This window comes from Peromyscus californicus, unplaced genomic scaffold (genome assembly GCF_007827085.1).
Source record: "Peromyscus californicus insignis strain IS unplaced genomic scaffold, ASM782708v3 Scaffold_6__1_contigs__length_162567912, whole genome shotgun sequence".
Classification (NCBI taxonomy): Eukaryota; Metazoa; Chordata; class Mammalia; order Rodentia; family Cricetidae; genus Peromyscus; species Peromyscus californicus.
In genome coordinates, this window is record NW_026294584.1 from 98180786 (window position 1) to 98201961 (window position 21176).

Below are 21176 nucleotides of genomic sequence, written 5' to 3' on the forward strand. Positions count from 1 at the left end.
CGAGAATTGTACAATATTCGATACTTGGACCCTTTCTGGAATTTCCCATACTATAGTTCTTCCATCTCCTATAAGGTTTCTGTCCTTGCTATAAAAGAATTGATAAGCCCAAGTCGAAGATATCAAGATGCCTGGCCTGAAAATCCCAGGTGCTGCGGCACTCTTGAGCAGTGGAGTGGGTAGCCCCTACTGGGGCCTCTTACCCGACTTCTCTGTCCATAATGTTAACTGGGCATCCTGTTTTCTTGTGAGAAGAGGCAATAGATTCCCTCATTTCCCATAAGGGAAACTCTCTTCAGGGTGATTCTTAGGATGTAATGTCATTGGCGCTGTTCTGCCCAGGGTCAACACTGATCCAGCTGGCCCAGCAGCAACTAATTTCTGTGATCATATGCAGCCCTGAGGACAACTTGCTAGAGGCTGGGTGGAGCCTCAGGATAAGGATCTTTTTGCTGGGTTGTCCATCCGAAGGTAGACAGCCAGCAGGAACAAATGGGGATTCTACAACTTGAGACTATAGCAGTAACTGCCACTGGTCCCCAAACCTACCACTGAGGAACTGCTTCGAGGAGGAAGGGGAGAAGCCAGTCTCCCTCCACCCATGTAGTCCAGAGGAGGAGAGTGGGCAAGCAGTGGTCCTCCAAAGCCAGCCTTTGTGATGGGTGGCCACATCACCTGGGGAGCCTGTGGGTGATGAGCCCTTCCCACCCGGAAGAGTCAGGGAAGACAGACACAGCAGAGGGGGGTGGGAAACAAAACTGGTAATGGTTCCCTCCAGCTCTCCTCCCAGACCTCAAGAGATTGCTAGATACTCCACTTCCAGTTGGGGACACTGAGGTCAGGAAAGGGGGTGCTTAGCAAGGGGCACAGATGGAAACAAGAAGCTCTTCGGGGCTTCTTTCTCCTTCAGGTCCTAGACCCAGGTTATACTATTCTTGCCTTGCATTGAAGGGGCAGATTAGAGAGGAAAATATCAAAGTAAACACACCCTGAAGGTCCAGCTGGCCTTTAAAGAGTACAGACGGAGTGGGCAGGAGAGAAGTGTCCATAGATGGAAACTGGGCAGAAATGAGAGGCTTATAGTTTCTCTACCAGCGGCCTGGGATGGGATCATAGCTCAAAGATGAACTCTTAAACCTTAGGTAATAGATAAGTTAATGTCACCCAGCTCAGTTACCTCATCTGTAAAATGGGGATACGTCATGGAGATTTGGGGAACTGAACAAATGAGTGTATTCCCAGGGTTTGGCAGAGTGCGTGACGTGGAATTAGCTCTTTGAAACACTTGTTTCAAAAGTTTGACAGCACAAAATTGTGTCTAGCACCCAGCAGGGACTCAGCACCAGATTGCTTATTTGAGTTGTTAGAAGCAGGTGTTGGTCCTCAGGATGAGCTGCTCTGCGCTGGCCCAGCTGCTCTGTGTGAGCTGTGTGTCCAACTCCCTGCGTTATGGGAGCAGAGCGGGGAAGGTGAGGTCTATAGGAGAGAGATGATGGAAAGTGGCGGGGTCCCTGGAGGCTGCGGGCTGCACATCTAGAAACCACTGACCCCGGCCCATCTTCTGTGTCTCCTCCAGTGAATACAACCACGGTCAATGCCTCAGCCCCACTGGCACCAAACACCAACACGTCTCTGGTAAGCCCTTTCTTATCAGGGCAGCTGTTCATGTGCTTTTGTTTATGGTGGGGAGTCAGGAAGGAATTGGGAGGTCAATCTCAGGAGCAGCTGGGCTCTGTGAACGATGCTTTTAAGTTTGTGACTGTAAGCACCCTGCTCTAAATCATCCCCCATGTGTGACATCTCTATGCAGAAATATAATATTGAATACCCAGAGGAGGTAAATGATAACCAGAGCTACATACATATACAGGTTGTGGTTAGTTTCTGCCAGGGAACCCCCAGTTCCCACCCAACAGTGCACTCCCAGACCCAGAAGTTTATTAGCGCGCGCGCGCACACACACACACACACACACACACACACACACACACACACACACTCCACCCCCCCCCCACCCCCGGCCGTGAATTTGACCTGTCCTTTGTACCTATTAGTCTCCAGGAACCCCAGCCTTCTGCCTTCCCAAACAATGGGAAGTGGTGGGCTTCAGGCCTCTCCCAGCCTAAGTAGATGGAAGGATGTGAAATCATAATTCAGGTAAAGGGCATCATGTAGGCATTGGGGCAGCTTTGTGAGCTCTGAGTGTCCCTAAGGTTGCTTACACTCCCCTGCAGAGGCAGCCAATGGCCCAGCCTATATCCATCTCACCTGACTGTGTAACCAAAACCTCAAATGTAAGACTTGGAGTAGGGCAGACTCAGGCAGTGCCTACTTCCCAGTGCCTGTTATGTGTTAGGTGCTGGGAGCGGGCCTCAGATGGACCAGCTGGGATGGTTTGGTCTGTGTCTCTGCATTGGTTTTCCACTCCTTAGTGACTCATAGCAGCGTGGTCTCGCGTCTAAGGGTGTGAGGAGGGAGGGAGGCCTCCACAATGACTCCAAGTAACTCAACCCCAATTTCCCCTCAGTCACTGCGATAAAGCACCCTGGCAAAAAGAAGGCAGCTTTAAAGGAGAAAGGGTGTATTCAGCTCTCAATCCCAGGCTACAGTCCATCACTGCAAGGGAGGCAAGGCTACAGGGACTTGAAGCAGTGGGTCATATCCAGTCAGGAGTGCAGGAAGAATGAATGCATGTTTAATACAGATGCTGTTTGTTTGTTTGTTTTGTTTTTCGAGACAGGGTTTCTCTGTGAAACAGTCTTGGCTATCCTGGAACTCACTCTGTAGACCAGGCTGGCCTAGAACTCACAGAGATCCGCCTGCTTCTGCCTCCCAAGTGCTGGTATTAAAGGCATGCACCCACCACCGCCCGGCGCAATTAATTTTTTTTTTATCTGCAACTGCTTAAATTCACATTTGTGAAGCCCATAGCTACAAAGGATATAAATTATATATTATAATATATATGTGTGTGTGTATATATATGTATATATATACATATATATATACATATATATATATATATAAAGTATATGTATAAATGTTCACAGTCTCTGAATTTTAGCATCTGGGACACCCAGGGAGGAAGTGGTTGAAATGACCCAAGAAGAAAACAGTGAGGATGTGACCTAGGGAAGGAAGGGACACTAACTGTCTCTGAGAGGCAGCGTCAGTAACGCTATGGCTCTCGGCCTGCAACGGGCCAGACCTGTGGGAGGGAGGAGAAAGCATCTTCCTCCTGCTGTCGAAACCACATATCCCAGAACACACTGAAGAAACACTTGTCCGCCCCTAATCTTTCTGGGGAGCTGCCTGCTTGTCATTCTTTAAGCAATCTGCCCCAGGGACATGGCTCTGTTATTCAGGGCATCATCATGGGCAGGAGGACTAGGGACTCCAAAGGTTTGGTAGGTATTGAGATTACCCAGGACTGCAGGGAGAAGGACACACTGCCTGACAGGAGGTCCTGACCCCTTTTCTCCTGTGCTTGGTCTCCAAGTACACCCCCCTTAACCTCACAGCGCTGGACTGGTCCCTGCTGAGCAAGAAGGAGTGTTTGAGCTACGGTGGGCGCCTGCTCGGGAACTCCTGCCGGTTCATCCCAGACCTGGCACTCATGTCCTTCATCCTTTTCTTCGGGACTTACTCCATGACCTTGACTCTGAAGAAATTCAAATTCAGCCGCTATTTTCCTACCAAGGTAAGTGCCCCCCTGCAGTAGCCAGGGCTTTACACCCAGGGTGTTCTCAAGGCAGACTCGGCTCAGTGACGGCCCCATAGGTGCTCGCTGCCAAGACTGACAACCTGAGTTATATCCCCAAGACCCACACGGTGAAAAGAGAGAACCTGCTCCCACACTTCATTCTCTGATCTCCACAGCCGGGCCAATGGCACCTGTGCATGTGCGTGCACACACACACACAATAATATTTTAAAAAGGAACACTCCCACGTGGTCTCTCCAGAGGGCTCTATCTTCTGAGAGGATGGACACCAAGGAGGCATTGACCTGAGGGATTGATACAAATTAAGACCACAAACTTTGTCCACCCAGTGGCCCAAGCCTGCAATCCCAGCTCCACAGAGACGGAGGCGGAAGGATCACAGATTGAAAGTCAGCCTGGGAAACGCACACCCGATCTCAAAAGAAAATGAAGGGGCTAAAAAGATGGCTCTGGAGTTAAGAGGGTCTGCGGCTCTTCCAGAGGACCCCAGTTTGGATCCCAGCACCCACACTGGGTGATTCACAACTGTGTATAACTCCAGCTCCCTCTACTTGCCACCAGAGGCAGCCACACATACATGCCCTTCATTTACACAGACATACGCACAAATAAGAAATCATAATAGTAAAATGTTTAAGAATAAGATTAAAGTTTTTAAAAGAGGACAAGGAATATGGCTCAGGATCAGAGTGCTTGTTTATCATGGAGGCCCTAGATTTTTTAAAATTTTATATTTATTTAATTATTTTGTTATTTTTCAAGACGAGACAGGGTTTCTCTGTGTAATAGTTCTGTCTGTCCTAGAACTCACTTTGTAGAGCAGGTCTTAAACTGGTTGAACTCACAGAGATCCACCTGCCTCTGCCTCCCAAGTGCTGAAACTAAAGGTGTGTGCCACCATGCCAAGCTGAGGCTCTAGATTTAATCTCCAGTATTGAAAATCAAATAACAACAACAAACGAGACTTTGGAGGCAGAAAGGTCCAGCTGCCCTTGACAACACTTGATATTTTCCAAGCTTCCCCCTGGCCTTTTACTTCTAAACTCCTTGTGTTTCTAAATGTTGTGTTCCCCTGGTGTAGCCGGATAAATCTTTCCCACCTGCCAGTACCTAAATAACCAGTCAGAGTCTTAATATTTATTAGTTTATTAATTTATTAATATTAATTACAAACTGTTTGGTCTATGGCTCAGGCTTGTTGCTAGCTAGCTGTTACATCTTAAATGAACCCATTTCTATTAATCTATGTATTGCCATGTGGCCGTGGCGTTACCGGTCTGCTGGCATGTTGCTCCTTGGGCAGCAGGCTGGCGTCTGCCCTGACTCCGCCCTTCTTCTCCCTGTGTCTTTGCTTGGGTTTCCCGCCTGGCTGTAACCTGCCTTGCCATAAGCTAGAGCAGCTTCTTTATCAACCAGTAGTAGCAACACATATTCACAGCATACAGAAAGACTATCCCACAGAACCCTGGTGACTGATGAAGTTAAAAAAAAAAAAAAAAAGACCTTATTGTGTGTTTATTGGCCATATAGCCAAATTGGCTTTGTTCTTGGAAATGTTCTGTTTCAGTCTGCCACATGTTTTCTGTTGAATTTGATTTTTATGTGATGTGTACTCTCCTTTTTTGTGATGTATGTATTGCAAAGGCCTGATGTCATTCTGTTAACTGGTCTTTTGATTATTTTAAAAATTAGCTATTACTTTTTTTTTTTTTTTTTTGGTTTTTCGAGACAGGGTTTCTCTGTGTAGCTTTGCGCCTTTCCTGGAATTTTTTTTTTCCCCCAGCACCCCGCCCCACCCTACTTTTTTTTTTAAATTTGTGTGTGTGCCTAGGCGTACCATGGTTCATGTATGAAGGTCAGAGGACAACATGGAGGGGTCGGTCCTCTCCTCCCACCATGTGGGTCCTGGGGGTAGCACTCAGGTCCTCAGGTTTACCTACCCAGCCTTCTTGACGGGCCCCTTTTAACCCTCCTTATCGTTTTTAAGATTCATTCGTTTTATTTTCTGTCTATGAATGTTTTGCCTGAATATATTTATGTTCACCACATGCACAGAGTGTTCAAAGAAGCTAGAAAAGGGGCATCAGATCTGATGGAACTGGAGTTGCAGATTGTTGAGAGCCAACGTGGGGGTTCTGGGAACCAAACCTTAGCAAGAGCAGCCAGTGCTCCTAACTGCAGAGGCGCCTTCTCTCCAGCTCTTCCACTCTTTGGCTTTTCTAAGGGACCTGTTGATGAACAGAATTCTCAGTTTCACGTAATCAAACACGGCCGAATTTCCCTTTCGGAAAATACTAGCAGAACCCCCGTGCCGTGCTCTAAAAACCCGTTGCTCTACAAGCCTTTCGTGTTTGCTCTGTAATCCTTCGTAAGCAATTCTGGTGTATAATGGGAGATAGTGGTGCTTTGTGCTTTGTATAAATAGCTCATTGTCCAGCTTTTGTTTTTGCTTTTCAAGACCATTGTTTTCTGTGATGTTTTGCAAAGCATCCTTTGCCGTGTCTCATGTGTTCCTGCACGACAGTGTCCCTTCTGGGTTTTTTATTCCATTTCACTGGCTTATTCATATGCCAGTACACAGTCCTCAATCCCACGCTTTAGGATAAATGTCATCTTATAGACCAAGTTCTTTGTCTTTTTTCAGTAACTTCATTATCGTTCCTGCATTTCTAGCTGCAGTTTGATGCCATCCTAAATTTCACCAAAATTAGGACCCAGGGAAATGGCTTGGCAGGGAAAGGTGCTTGCCATCAAGAATGGTGACCTAAGTTCCATCCCTGGGACCCATATGGTGGAAGGAGAGAACTGTCTCCCACAAGCTATCCTCTGACCTCCACACACATGAGCTGTGGCTTGTATACACACACACACACACACACACACACACACACACACACACACACACACACACTTTTTTTTTTTTTAAAGAAAAAAGTGTTCTGTTGCCTCCTGGGGAAGAACAAGGCTGCCCTGGTTGCACTCATAAGGTTGGTGAATGTGGAGTTGAGTACCAGGTCCTGGAACTGAAAAGTGCTGTTCAGGGGTGCCAGCCATGTAGGACGGAGAATGCTGTGTCCCCTGGGATGAAGCTGAAGATGACATTGTCTTCAGTTCATCACTTCTGCACCCAGGTGTACACTCCAGAGAAGTCCCACACCTGGACAAAATTGTCACAAGAACATTGATTCTAAGAGGAAAAAATGAAAGTAATCAGTATTTTTTTTTTAACAACAGGGTCTCATTTAGCCTATGGTCCCTCTAGTCTCACGGCAATTCTCCTGCATCGATTTCCCAAAGTAGGAGGGTCACACTGACTAATCTGAACCAATTTACAGTGCAATAAATAAGTAAATGGAGTCTGGAGAGAGGACTCAATAGTTAAGAGCACTGGCTGCTCTTTTAGAGGACCTGGGCTTGGTTCTCAGCACCCACACAGTGGCTCACAACAGTTGGTAACTTCAGTTCCAGGGAATTCAACATTCTCTTCTGGCCTCCTTAGGCACTAGGTGTACATGGAGTACACTCATATACATGCAGACAAAACACCTATACACATAAAATAATTTTTTAAATAAATAAATGGAAAAATCATGGAACCATTGTTAGAATTAATATACATAGCTATCTCTTTTTACCAGGAAAAATGTCACAAGAATAATGTGGAGCAAATAAAGTGTCAGAAGATTACCAATAATATGATACCATTTATGTGAAAATTTTAGCTGCACAAAACAATACTATATTTTGTTGAGTGAGATAAAATTGTCATTAGTTTTCTGTAGAGAGCAAAATGCCACTGGGTATAAGAGAAAGATATCAACAAAGTGGAGGGTTCTCTCTCTCTCTCCTCTCTCTCTCTCTCTCTCTCTCTCTCTCTCTCTCTCTCTCTCTCTCTCTCTCTCTCTCTCTCTCTCTCTCTCTCTTTCTGAGACTTGGTCTCTTTATGTAGCCCTGGCTGTCCTAGAACTCACCATGTAGACCAGACTGGCCACCACACCCAGAAAAATTTTTATTTTTATTTTATTTTTGATTTTTGTTTTTTTGAGACAGGGTTTCTCTGTATAGCCCTTGGCTGTTCTGGAACTTACGCTGTTGGCCAGACTGGCCACTAACTTGGAGATTCACCTGCCTCTGCCTCCCAAGTGCTGGGATTAAAGGTGTGTTCGTTCCACCACCCAAACTTTTTTATTTCTTAAGGCAGAAGAAAGTACATTGTTAGGTATTATGTCTATCTTTGTATTAGGTTAGACCATGTGAAATCACCTATTTTGACAAAATGGCAAATTCATATTGTTTAACTTGATAATTCTTTGATCTGGATGCTGAGATTATAAGAAAAGAAGTGTCTGCCTGCCCTGTATCTCAGTTGTGCTGTGACCAATATTTACATATTTAAACTATTAGAATCAAAATGGAACAAGGCATAGTGGCACACACCTTTAATCCCAGCACTCAGGAGGCAGGCAGGTCTCTGTGAGTTTCAGGACAGAGTGAGTTCCAAGACAGCCAGAGTTATGAAGAGAGACCCTGTCTTAAAAATACATATATCAGCTGGGTGGTGGTGGCGCAGGCCTTTAATGCCAGCACTCAGGAGGCAGAGGCAGGCGGATCTCTGTGAGTTCGAGGCCAGCCTGGTCTACAGAGTGAGTTCCAGGACAGCCAGGGCTACACAGAGAAACTCTGTCTCGAAAAACCAAAAAAAAAAAAAAAAAAATTCTTTTTACCAAAAGAATCCATTTGACAATAGAGATCAAAGCGAAGGGGTCACAGTGGAAGGGGCAGAGGAGGAGAGAGGCGGTGGCCGGGCAGGGCAGCAACGCCACCTGCTGTGGGGGTGCGGTAAAGGCGCTGGCAAACACTGGGCGCAGTGATGTGTGCGAACAATAGAGGCCGTTCACAGGAGGGATTTGAAAATAACTACCCAGGGTTTGGAATGAGCAGGAAGGACAGCATAAGGAAATCCAAGCCCTCATCCATAGGTGGTGCTTTTTGAATATATATATATATTTTACAGTTCAGCCACAGGTTCTCCTCCCAGTCCCTCCCCCCATCCTCCCTCTGTTCCCATCCCCCAATCCACTCCTCCTGCCCTTTCTGTTCAGGAACGGGCAGATCTCCTATGGATATCAATAATACATGGCCTATCCAGTTGCAGTCAGACTAAACACCTCCCCATGTATTAAGGCTGTGCAGGGCGACCCAGTATGGGGAGTAGGGTCTTTTAATTAGTAGTTCAAACCATGAAGGGGCGACCAGATGGCTCAGCAAACTGGGCCCAATGCCAGAACCCACATAAAGGTGGAAGAAGAGAACTGGATCCTCGACCTTGGCCTCTGACCTCCACATGTACACTGTAGCATGTACCCGCCCCCCCCCCCCCCGTACGCCCCCCTCCCCCGCATGCCATCATGCTCCCACATGGACGGTGATGGTAATAAATGAAGAAATAATTGCTTTAAATATGAAGCTGTAAATGTGATGATTGAAGAGACTTGCAGAACTAGAACTAAGTGTGGGTCTATGTGGAAGGTAGGACCAAGTGAGAACAGGCAAGTGGGGTGGAGATGTACTTTCCCCGACTCTCTATGCTATATGAATTTTAGCTAGTGACATGCTATTTTAATAACGAAGTAGAGAGGGCGGGGATGCGAGGATAAAATCAGTGTGATGTGTCTACCTCTGCCCTTCAAGTGGTTTCTGTGACCAGAATGTCAGAGCTCATCTCCAGCCAAAGTGATAGAGAGAGAAGGCGTGGGGGGCAGGCAGTCATTCCGGAGCTCAGTGTCGCCCCTCTGCACAGGTGCTCAGCCACATTTCTGAGACCTGGCATGTCTCTGTGTCTCTTTAACACCCCTTGTTCTCTCCCATAGATACTTGAAATGTTGATTTCGTCTGGTGTCAACCTTGTACTCCTTCAGAGGCACTTGGGCAGGAGGGAGGTGGTTTAACTCAGAGCAGTTAACAGGGTGAGCATGCTAAGCTGGTGACAGCATGTCCCTGCTCACTCCTTTCCACACGGAGAACAGGTGTGCCTTTAGATATGGATGCGCCCCTATCGCTCCATCCTGACCCCGACCACTTCTCTGAAAAGACATAAAAAGACAAGTAGACACTGGGGGACCCTGGTTCCGAAAGGGCAGAGAGAGCAGGTCCAGATCAGATCCTCTTGTGGATTCGCCTCCTGAGAACAGTGAGAGTCTGGAGACTCTTAGCAGACGAAAGAGCTGAGAGTAGTCAGGGGTCCCCCATGAAATGGAGGGGGCTCCCTCTCAGCCCAGGTTGGGTACAACAATCTGCCAGCATGTTTGGAGGAGCTAGGGTTTCCTTCTGAGTTCAACTCACGCACCTGCTGGGTGGCCAAGTTCGGTCATTTTATCAGAGTGTGACTTCAGCAAGAACTGCCACTCTGGCCAAAGCCTCCCAGGTTCTCTACACCACCATCTTTCACTCGTGCCTCCAAGGTGGGTGCTATCATTATCTGCATTTTGCAGGAAGGGAAACTGAGGCTTGGAAAGATGGTGGACACCCCCCGAGGTTGCTGACCCAGGCCTGTTGACTTCCGAACACAACCCTTAACCGTTCTCTCCATTACCACCTAAGGACTGAGTCTTCAGCAAGCCGGAACTCACACTCGCTTCCTCCTTTCCTCTCTGCAGGTCCGGACCCTGGTGGCTGACTTTTCCATTGTTTTCTCCATCTTGCTGTTCTGTGGAATCGATGCCTGTTTTGGCCTGCAAACCCCCAAGCTGCATGTGCCTAATGTCATCAAGGTTTGCTCCTTGCCCTTGCCTGGGCAGTCTGCCTGCTTCCTACCTGCCAACTCTCCTTTGTTCTTATCCAACTTTCCTCTCTCAGCCAAGAGACCCATGTGTACTGTAGCCCTTTGTGTGGTCCTCCCAGAGGTGGTCATTTGAGAGGTGGGTGGGGACCTATGCACCATAATATAGGGCTGTGGACTTTCAGAGCAGGAAAGACTCTGGACTCTTCTCTCCACGCTAGTGGAAGCCTCGGGGTGCTATCAGAGGTTTTCTGATCCTCTGACTGTGGCAGTCTACAAACTGGGCCAACTGAAATCCTTCCAAAGAGATCCCTTAGAATGATCATCTCGCCGGGCGGTGGTGGCGCACGCCTTTAATCCCAGCACTCGGGAGGCAGAGCCAGGCGGATCTCTGTGAGTTCAAGGCCAGCCTGGGCTACCAAGTGAGTTCCAGGAAAAGGCGCAAAGCTACACAGAGAAACCCTGTCTCGAAAAACAAACAAACAAACAAACAAAAAAAGAATGATCATCTCCAAAGGGCGGCCCCTAGACTAGGGTCATGTTGTTCTGGGTGGGCATCCTCATGGCACTGTGCTCCTTCTCGGGGCTGCCCTGGTATGTGGCTGCCATGGTCATCTCCATTGCCCACGTGGACAGCCCCAATATGGAGACAGAGACCAGTGTCCCAGGGGGAGCAGCCCCAGTTCCTGGGGGTCAGGTAGGACAGAGCTTAAAAATGCAGATCTTCTGCTGGGTATAGTCGCGCACACCTTTAATCCCAGCACTTGGCTAAGGGAGGCAGAGGCAGGAGAATCTCTGTAAGTTTAAGGCCAGTGTGGTTTATATAGTGAGTTCTAGGACAGACAAAGCTATATAGTAAGACCTTGTCTCATTTAAATAAAAGAAAAAAAGAAAGAGGAAGGAAGGAAGGAAGAAAAGAGAAAGAAAAAAGCAGAGATTCTTTTTTGTTTGGTTGATTTTGGTTTTGGAGACAGGGTTTCTCTGTGTAACAGTTCTGGCTGTCCTGGAGCTCACTTTGTAGACTCAGAGACCTGCCCACCTCTGCCTCCTGAGTGCTGGGACTAAAGGCATGTGCCACGACTGCCCAGCTCTAGTACAGATGCTTAGTCCTATCCTAGACCTATACAATCGGAAACACTGGGGTGGAGCCTTTAATAAGCTCGTCACATGAAGCTGGGCATGCTTGAAGTTGAGGTCCATGATACAAAAATTGCTCATTAGGGCCTGGTGAGACGCATCCGTGGGTAAAGGTGCTTGCTGCTAATGCCGACAACCTGAGTTCAGTCCCTGGGATACACATGGTGGAGGAGAGAACGGACTCCCACGGTTGTTTCCTGACCACCACACACGCACTGTGGCACATGTACACACACAAACACATGAAATATAATTTTAATAAATGTATGAAAACTTTAAAGAACTTGAAAAAAAACCACACAGGAAGATTAACCAGCCCCAAACTCCACCCATCTCAACAGACTTCTGTACAGCCAAATTAGCCATTCTGAAGCTGTGGGGTTTCTTGTTTGATTTTACATTTCACCATCAAATACATTTTTATGCACTTATCTACAACCAAAACCCAAAAAATCCACAGTAGATTTAAAACTAGAAAAGCAGTTCATTGACATCGTCTTCATGACTCATGTCCAAAACGTACTTTGGTGTCTACGTGTGGTTTTTTTCCAGACAGGGTTCCTCTGTGTAGTCCTGGCTGTCCTGGAACTAGCTCTGTAGACCAGGCTGGCCTCAAATTCAGAGATCCACCTGTCTCTGTCTCCCTAGTGCTGGGATTAAAGATGTGCACTACTATGCCTGGCCTCAAAATATAATTAAAAAGGAAAAAAAATGAAATTATCTGTCCAGAATTGATGATTTGCTTACGGTCAAGCGCAAATCCTCCCAAATGCACCAACTATCTAACTGAAGTAGGGAATCCATGTCTAGAACCCACCTTTGAAGTAATGTTAGCCTTAAAATAAAAGCACTGGCTTCTGGAAGTTGGGGGACAGCTCCATGAGTAAGACCCCTTGCTCTGAAAATGGGAGCATCTGAGTTTGAACCTCCAGCACCCACAGCAAAAGTCAGATGTGGCTGTGCATGCCGGCAACCCAGCATCGGAGGCCAGAGACAGGCTGAGTCTGGGTGCTCACTGGTCAGCCAGCCAAGCCAAAATGGTGAGGTGTCAATCAGAGGCAGATGAAGGCTGAACAACAGAGGAAGATATCTGCCATACTGAGGGGTTTGCATGCTCACATGCACGCAACACACAAACACACACACACACACACCCCTCCCTCTTCCTCTTAAATGTCCACCTCTGTACAAATGACCCTTTATTCTTTTTTTTATTTTTTTTTGTTTGTTTGTTTGTCGAGACAGGGTTTCTCTGTGTAGTTTTGGTGCCTTTCCTGGATCTCCCTCTGTAGGCTGGCCTCGAACTCACAAAGATCCGCCTGGCTCTGCCTCCCGAGTGCTGGGATTAAAGGCGTGTGCCGCCGCCGCCGCCGCCGCCGCCGCCGCCCCCCCCCCCCCAACCCTTTATTTTTGACATGCAGATCTGCACTGATGTTTGGCTTTTCACAGTCAGCCCTCAGAGCTCTGTAGGCAGATGGCTCCGCAGAGGCAGCATTAGACCCATCGGATGCTTTGTTGCTTTGTTCCGTCAGGCCCCCTTGTCATTTGTCTTTCTGTGACAAATGACTACATGTTCCCCCGGCTGCCCTCTGACCCTTGCCTGTTTTTCCGGGGTGTCGCAGCCCATTATGTTCTGTTTCGTTCTGCAGCCCCAATGTGTCTGTGTGTTCCTTCCCTGCCTCTGTGACGCTCTTTAAAGTCGCAGGTTCCTAGCATCTTTAAGGGGAAACATCGTAGTTGAAAAGTACCTCCAGGTGGGGAAGGAGAAGCAGTGGGAAGCTGGGGGCGAAGGCAAGTGTCTGGGACAAGGGACAGAGGGACAGGCCTCTTTGCTTCCTCCACTCAGCCCACACGGCCTGACCGAGGCTGGTTTGTTGCCCCCTTTGGGAAGAACCCTTGGTGGGTGTACCCTGCGAGCATCCTGCCCGCCCTGCTGGTGACCATCCTGATCTTCATGGACCAGCAGATCACCGCTGTCATTGTCAATCGGAAGGAGAACAAGCTGAAGGTAAGACTGAGCCAGGAGCAGACTTGGGGGACCAGAGGAAGAATATTCTTCCTTTCATATTTTGGGGAGATAAGTTCCCCCTTTGGTGTCTTTAAGGTGAGAGATATGTGCCCTGGAACAGGACCAATGTGACTTGGTCTGAGAACCAGTTGCAAGTTCAGGCTGGGTCTTGGGCATAAACTCCGTGTACACCTCAAAATGTCTCTCTGGCTTGTGCCTCCTGATGGTGAAACCTGGGCACCTCACACATACCAATGGGTATAGGCCTAGAATCAGGAGGCAAAGGAATCTCCTCAGCCCCACGCTTCCTGGAGTTCCCCTCCTTGCCTTTGGGGCTGAGGAGATTCAGGTCATCACTGACTCAGGCCCCACTTAATCTAGACCACTCTAGGCTGGGCCCTTATCTAAAAACTGCAAAGAGGCTGTGGCCAATGGGCACCAGCTCTTCTTCCCAGAGACCAAACCCAGGGCCTTGCCAAGTCTGGGCATCCCTCTTCTCCACACCTGTGTCCCTGGCTCAATTTTTTTAGACAACGTGACAACTAAAGCCACCTCTGGGGATAGTGAGGCCCAGACACACACTAAGTCCTCAGGGTGAGTGTCTCAGTAGGGCAGCCCCCTCAGAATACACTCTGGAAGGCAGGGGGAGCCCTTGAACCATGATCTACAAAATGGTTGCTTTGGAAAGGATCAGGTTCCCAGAAGCTTTTCCTGTCCCACTGCCCTACAGAAGGCTGCGGGCTACCATCTGGACCTGTTCTGGGTGGGCATCCTCATGGCTCTGTGCTCTTTCACGGGGCTCCCCTGGTATGTGGCTGCCACGGTCATCTCCATTGCCCACATCGACAGCCTCAAGATGGAGACAGAGACCAGTGCCCCAGGAGAGCAGCCGCAGTTCCTGGGAGTCAGGTAGGACAGAGCAAAGCATGGGCCACCTGAATGGGAGTGGACATCTTAGGGGAAGAGAGCATGGTTTTTCCTCGAGGTATTTGGGCAAGAAAGGCCTTCCCTATGACCACTGAAATCACAGCCCTAGAGGAATATTCTGGAGAAGAGAGAGGTGAAAATTCAATTCTATCAATTCCAAGTGATTTTTTTGAATAGTCCCCAGTAGTAACACGCACGCACGCACGCATGCACACATGCGCTCTAGAGCAGTGGTTTTCAACCTTCCAAATGCTGTGATCCTTTAATAGTTTCTCATGTTGTGGTGACCCTAACCATAAAATTCTTTCATTGTTACTTCATAACTATTATGAACTGTAATATAAATACCTGGTTGCAACCCTCGGGTTGAGTACCGCTGCTCTAGAGTCTCACCCGTGGGCCACCATTGGGCCTCTTCTTGCCCTCTCTTTGTCTTTCCTCAAGACCCTGTAGAGGCCTTCCCGTGGGTTCACGTCCTGCCCAGCTGCCATACCTCTGGAGAGCCTTCCTGGACCCAACCAGGATGCCAGCCTGTCGCCCTGGCTTGTCCCTTCTGTCCTTCTCCTTGCCTCTCCATTCCTGACCCGCGTCAGGCCCCAAACTGGTTCCTGCAGGAAAATACATCCTCTGCCCCTTCGGGGCCTCGAGGTCCATGCCAGACCCTCGTGTTCTCCAAAATGGCTGCCCTGGGAGCTTGCTACCTGGCATGCGTGGGGACGACCCCTTTGCTTGGTTGAAGTGCTCAAGATTGGCCAGGCAGAGTCCTTTCCCGGCCCACTCCTGGACTTAAACAGTCTACCCAGAGCCTACAGCTCTAGTCTGGGTTGTGCCAGGGCCTTCTTGCACCTGCCCCTGCTGCCTCCTCTACGGGCAGTCAGACTCTTGCCCCAGAGCTTCAGCTGTGATTCCCAGGGGTAGGAACTCAACACCAAAGCAGGGCGCCAAGCACTTTACACCCTCCCCAAAGCAGCGTCGTCGTCATCTCAACTGTGGTCAGCACAGGGTGTTCATGGCCTGCATAATGCCCACAGGTAGGAAGCAGAGCCGAGTCGGCCTAAGTCCACACAGCTCGAGCTCCCAGCTGTTAGGCACCACACTGAACGAACGACCTTCCTGACACACCGCAAAATGCCCTGGCCCAGGTCCGGTGCTCCCTCCTTCCCTAACCAGGTCAGCTAGGCCTTGGGCGGCAAGGCGGAGCCCGATGAAGGCGCCCCTAGAGTCTACAGTGTTGGACATAATAAGCTTCAAGTCCAGCAGAGGAGCTGAAGGGGCTGGGAATGGCCACTGAGTATCTTCCAGGTCGCCCCTGACTATGTGCTCATCTCCGCCAGGGAGCAGAGAGTGACCGGTGTCCTGGTCTTCATCCTGACAGGCATCTCCGTCTTCCTGGCTCCCATCCTAAAGGTGAGGCTCTGCCCCATTGCCCACAAAGCCCAAGGTCCACCGGCCTGCAGGCCATAAGAAAGGCAAGATGTGGGCCTGGAGAGATGGCTCAGAGGTTAAGAGCACTGGATGCCCTTCCAGAGGTCCTGAGTTTAATTCCCAGCAACCACATGGTGGATCATAACCATCTCTAATGAGATCTGGTGCCCTCTTCTGGCATGCAGGCAGAACACTGTGTACATAACAAATAAATAAATCTTAAAAAAAGAAAAAGGGTAGCTTCAAAAAAAGAAAAAAGAAAGGCAAGATGTGAACAGGCAATGGTGGTGTTATACGTGGTCTGTTATGATTATTGCTGTCATGTCTGCTCTGCCCCCCCACCCCTTCCAGGGGCCACTGTTACCTTTCTGGGGAGCATTCTTCCTCAGGGAGGTCTGCAGTGTGCTCACGGATCTCCCGGAGCTGGGCTGGTCCACGTGGCCATGGTTTGGGCTCACTCCAGATCTTCTTGCTTTGCCCATTTTCTGAATGTAAACTTCGCAGAGGGGACCCCCGAGCTCTGCAAGTCCCATCTCCGCTTCTCCATCTTGTGTGTCTCAGGCACACAAGTGACTTTCCCCCCAAAATTTTGAAACTCTTCTTACTCACATCCCAACAACTAAAGGACACCACAGCAGGGGTGCATTCAAGGCTGTGTCCCTCAGGAGATCTGCTTTCCAGTCAGGAGTGAGGCAGTCCTGACAGGCCCCACTACTGTCTGTTCTCTACCACACCCACTTGCCTATTATCATGTGTGCGTGTGTGTGCACAGTGTGTGTGTGTGTGTGTGTGTGTGTGTGTGTGTGTGTGTGTATGAGGCTGGAGACCATCCATGGAAGCCAGAAGTGTCAGACTCTTCTGGAGTTTGTGAGCCGCCCGACACGGGTGCTGAGAACTGACCTCAAGTTCTCTTCGAGAGCAGTGTGTGTTCTTAACCCCTGAGCCATCTCGCTGGTTTCTTTCCTTTTTTTTTTTTTTGAGACAGGGTCTCTCACTGAACCTGGAGCTCACAAATTTGGCTAGGCTGGCCAACAAGCTCAAGGGTTTCTCTTGTCTCTACCTTCACAGCGCTGGGGTAACAAATTAATGTCTCTGCACTTGGCTTTTTCACTTGGATCTTGGGGTTTAAACTCAGGGCTTGTGTTTTGAGCAGCAAGCGCTTTGCTGAAGGAGCCGTCTCTGTGGCCCAGGACTTTCCTTCCTTGTTAAACTTAGTCCGCTTGTGTTGCCATTCCCTCCTCTTGCCTCTTACTCTCTTCAAACAGCTGCTTTTGAGCCGGGCAGTGGTGGCGCACACCTTTAATCCCAGCACTGGGGAGGCAGAGCTGGGTGGATCTCTGTGAGCTCGAGGCCAGCCTGGTCTACAGAGCGAGATCCAGGACAGACACCAAAACTACACAGAGAAACCCATCTCAAAAAAAAAGCTGCTTTGGGGTGACCTTGCAAAGAACAGAGTGAACAGCCAGATGCACATGATTCTCTCACTATGACAAGTGTTTCTGGCTTGAAAATAGACGCTGGGCACATGTGAGTAGTAGGCGTGCCGCTGGGTCCTTCAGAGGAATGTCTGCATAGACCACACGCAGATGGGCAGGTATTTCTTGTTTATTTTACAGTGGTTCTTTGCAGGCCGGTGACATAATTCATCGAGTGAGGGCACCTGCTGCTGAGGCTGCCCATCTGAGTTTGACACCCTGGACCGTGTGGTGGAAGGAGAGAGCCAACTCTCAAATGCTGTCCTCTGACCTTCATACATGCTCAGTGACCTGCACACAGGAACACACACACACACACACACACACACACACACACACACACACACACACACAATGCAAAAAAATAAATAGGGGCTGGAGAGATCGCTCAGTGGTTAAGACCATTGGTTGCTCTTAAAGAGTACCTGGGTTTGGTTCCCAGCACCTACATGGCAGTTCACAAATACCTCTAACTCCAGTTTCAGAGGCTCTGACACCCTCCTCTGGCCTCAGTGGGCACCAGGCATACATGTTGTGCACATGTATACATGCAGGCAAAAAACACTAATACAGATAAAATAAAAATAAATCTTTTTTTTTAAAATGAGTATATTATGTTTTAAATTTAATGAATACAAGTAAAATAAAACACACTTTTAATAGCCTAGTCTGATAGCACAGGGCCTATAACTTGGGAAAATGAAGCAGAGTCGCAAGTTCAAGGCCAGCATGTGCTACAGAGTGAGTTCAGTGCTGGCCTAGTCACAAAATAAATAGTGCCATGAAGACTGGGAGAGCAGAGCAGGGGTGGAATGCCTGCCTAGCACACGGAAGGCCCTGGGGAAATGGCGGGGGTGAGGTGCTCACCCAGCACACGCTAGGCCCTGATGCGATCACAAGCAAACCAAGAACCACTTTTATGGTCCCAGGGATGGAACTCAGGGTCTCGTGAATGCCAGATTTTTACATTGTGTGTGTGTGTGTGTGTGTGTGTGTGTGTGTGTGTGTGTGCGTGTGCGTGTGCGTGTGCGTGTGCATGTGTGAGCTTGTGCGCGAGCGCATATGTGTATGCACGCATGTGTGGTATGTGATGTGTGTGGAGGTCAGAGCACAACTTGTGGTGTTCTCTTGTCACCTGATGTGTCCTGGGGGTTGAACTTGGATTGTCAGGCTGGGCAGCAGGAGACTGTGTTTACTGGACATTGCCCTGGCCCCAGAGTGTATTTTAAATGTCCAGGGCATATTCGCTTTTCTGGAAAGGTCTCCAAAGAACCATCAGTGTCTGTCCTGATACTGTTTGACAAGTGTTCACGTCAAAAACCCCACTAGTCTAAAAAGAGCGTGATTTAGTGACCAAAGCTCCCCCCAACACTTTGCAGACAGCAGCTCCCATCTCCCAGGGACAGTCTCAGACTCCAGCCCAGCTGTGGGGCACACCCAGCAATCTAGCCGTCCCACACCAGCCTTTTTCTATGTGTTTGAACTGACCACGAAGCAGCTAGAAAATTCTACCATGGTCTCTGTTCTTTCATCCCGTTTACAATGGGATCGATTCTTTTATGGGCACATTTATTACATCCTGTGTATAATGGCCAGTCTTTGGTGCTCATAATTTTGACATCCAATTTCACACTGACATTGTCTGTGTTCTTAGTGCGGGGCATCAGGCCCATAGCAGCATAAAGAAAAGAATTGAACTGAGGGTTGGAATGGAGCTCAGTGGCACAGTACTTACCAAGCATGGCTGAGGAACTGGGTTCCATCTGCAGTCGGGAATCAGGACTAAAAATCATAGGATGTCTGGTTTGAGCATATCAAGGTGTACACCTTCCTATAAATAAAGGCTTTGGCAGCTGGAGAGGTGGCTCCGTAGTTAAGAGACCTTGCTGCTCTCCCATTTGGATCCCAGCACCCACAACTGGCAGCTCATAACCACCTATAACTCTAATTCCAGGGAATCCAACTCCCCTCTTCTGGCCTCTGAGGGCACCCACACACACATGGCATACACTCACATACATAAAAATTAAAATTAAAATATTTTTGCAGATAGGATTTCAAAAGTATTAAGTTCTTTCCCACCAGTACCGGACAACTGCATCTCTCACAAGAGCCACAAAATGGGCTGGAGAAAGTTCTGTCCAAGAAGCAGACGTTCAGGCTGGGATGCTGCTGACATGGGCCCTGAAGCTGTGAGGAGGCAAGGACTGCAGTGCCCTGAGGCTGGGTCAGGAACTTCCCAGGGCTCCCGGTGCTGTGTTTTCAAAATTCTAGGGCTGTAGCTCAGCTGGTAGGCCGCTTGCCGAGCATACTCGACCCCTTGGGGTCCATTCTCATTCCATCCCTGCACTGACTGCATAGACCAGACACAGTTTGATATCTAATGGGGCATGCCTCTAATCTTTGTTTTCTTCATTTTGATTAGTCTTTGGTTTGGTTTGGTTTTTCAAGACAGGGTTTCTCCATGTAGTTTTGGTGCCTGTCCTGAATCTCGCTCTGTAGACCAGGCTGGCCTCGAACTCGCAGAGATTCGCCAGGCTCTGCCTTCTGAGTGCTGGGATTAAAGGCAATGCACCACCACTGCCCGGCTTGATTAGTTTTTTAAAAGACTTCTTTTTATTTATGCGTATGTGTGTATATCTGTGTGAGTGTATACCACGTTGCTTGGGCGCCGTCAGAAGCCAGAGGAGGGCGTTGGATCGCCCTGGAGCTGGAGTTACAGGCGGTTGTGAGCCACCCAGTGTGAGTGCTGAGAGCAGAGCTCAGATCCTCTGGAGGAGCAGCAAGCATTCTAAATCACTGAACCACCTCTCCAGCACACGACCCTTGTTCTTTTATTGTTAAAGATAATTAATGTCTTCCTATGAAACCCTGAGTGACCTGGAACTTGAGATGTGAACCAGGCTGGTCTTAAACTTTCCACAGTCCTGCTGTCCCAGCCTCTCAAGTGTTGGGATTACAAAAATGAGCCATGCTGGGCAGTGGTGGTAGCACACACCTTTAATCCCAGCACTCAGGAGGCAGAGGCAAGCTGATCTCTGTGAGTTCGAGGCCAGCCTGGTCTACAGAGTGAGATCCAAGACAGCCAGAACTGTTACACAGAGAAACCCTGTCTTGAAAAAAATAAAACAAACAAACAACACCCCCAACAAAACAAACAACAACAAAAAAAACCACACAGATGAGCCACAATACTGGCTTTTACTTCTTTTTTTTTAATGTATTTATTTGTTATATATACAGTGTTCTGCCTGCACGTATCCCTGCAGGCCAGAAGAGGGCGCCAGATCTCATTACAGATGGTTGTGAGCCACCATGTGGTTGCTGGGAATTGAACTCAGGACCTCTGGAAGAACAGCCAGTGCTCTTAACCTCTGAGCCATCTCTCCAGCCCTGGCTTTTTACTTCTTATTGAAGCTTTTCTTTCAATTGCTCCCATATTTGAATGCAGTTTGCAGTGTTAACATATTGGCTTTTTATGTTGCTTTATAATTAAGACATTTCCCACAAGCCATGTGTTAGCAGGAATACACAAGGACCATCTAAATCCCTTTTTAACTTTTAGCTCAAATGCCTTGGGATTGAAGTTTACAACATCTAGATCCAAATCTTTCTTAGTGCTTAAATATTGAGCAGTCTAACTCAAAAGAGATCACTTGCTTGATTGGATGTCTTGACACTCTTTTCCTTTTAAAGATTTAT

The 21176-nt window shown here is 48.4% G+C and overlaps 1 protein-coding gene across 2 annotated transcripts in view; it reads left to right on the forward strand.

Annotated features, from left to right (window-relative positions):
* The window catches only part of Slc4a5 (solute carrier family 4 member 5), a 79265-nt gene that overhangs the window by 48966 nt on the left and 9123 nt on the right, over nt 1-21176 (forward strand). For both annotated transcript variants that reach the window (XM_052719254.1, XM_052719253.1), the window contains exons 14-19: nt 1577-1635; nt 3500-3700; nt 10381-10494; nt 13486-13647; nt 14378-14556; nt 15909-15981. In XM_052719254.1, the coding sequence (XP_052575214.1) occupies nt 1577-1635; nt 3500-3700; nt 10381-10494; nt 13486-13647; nt 14378-14556; nt 15909-15981 (788 nt within the window). The remainder of the gene's footprint in view (nt 1-1576; nt 1636-3499; nt 3701-10380; nt 10495-13485; nt 13648-14377; nt 14557-15908; nt 15982-21176) is intronic.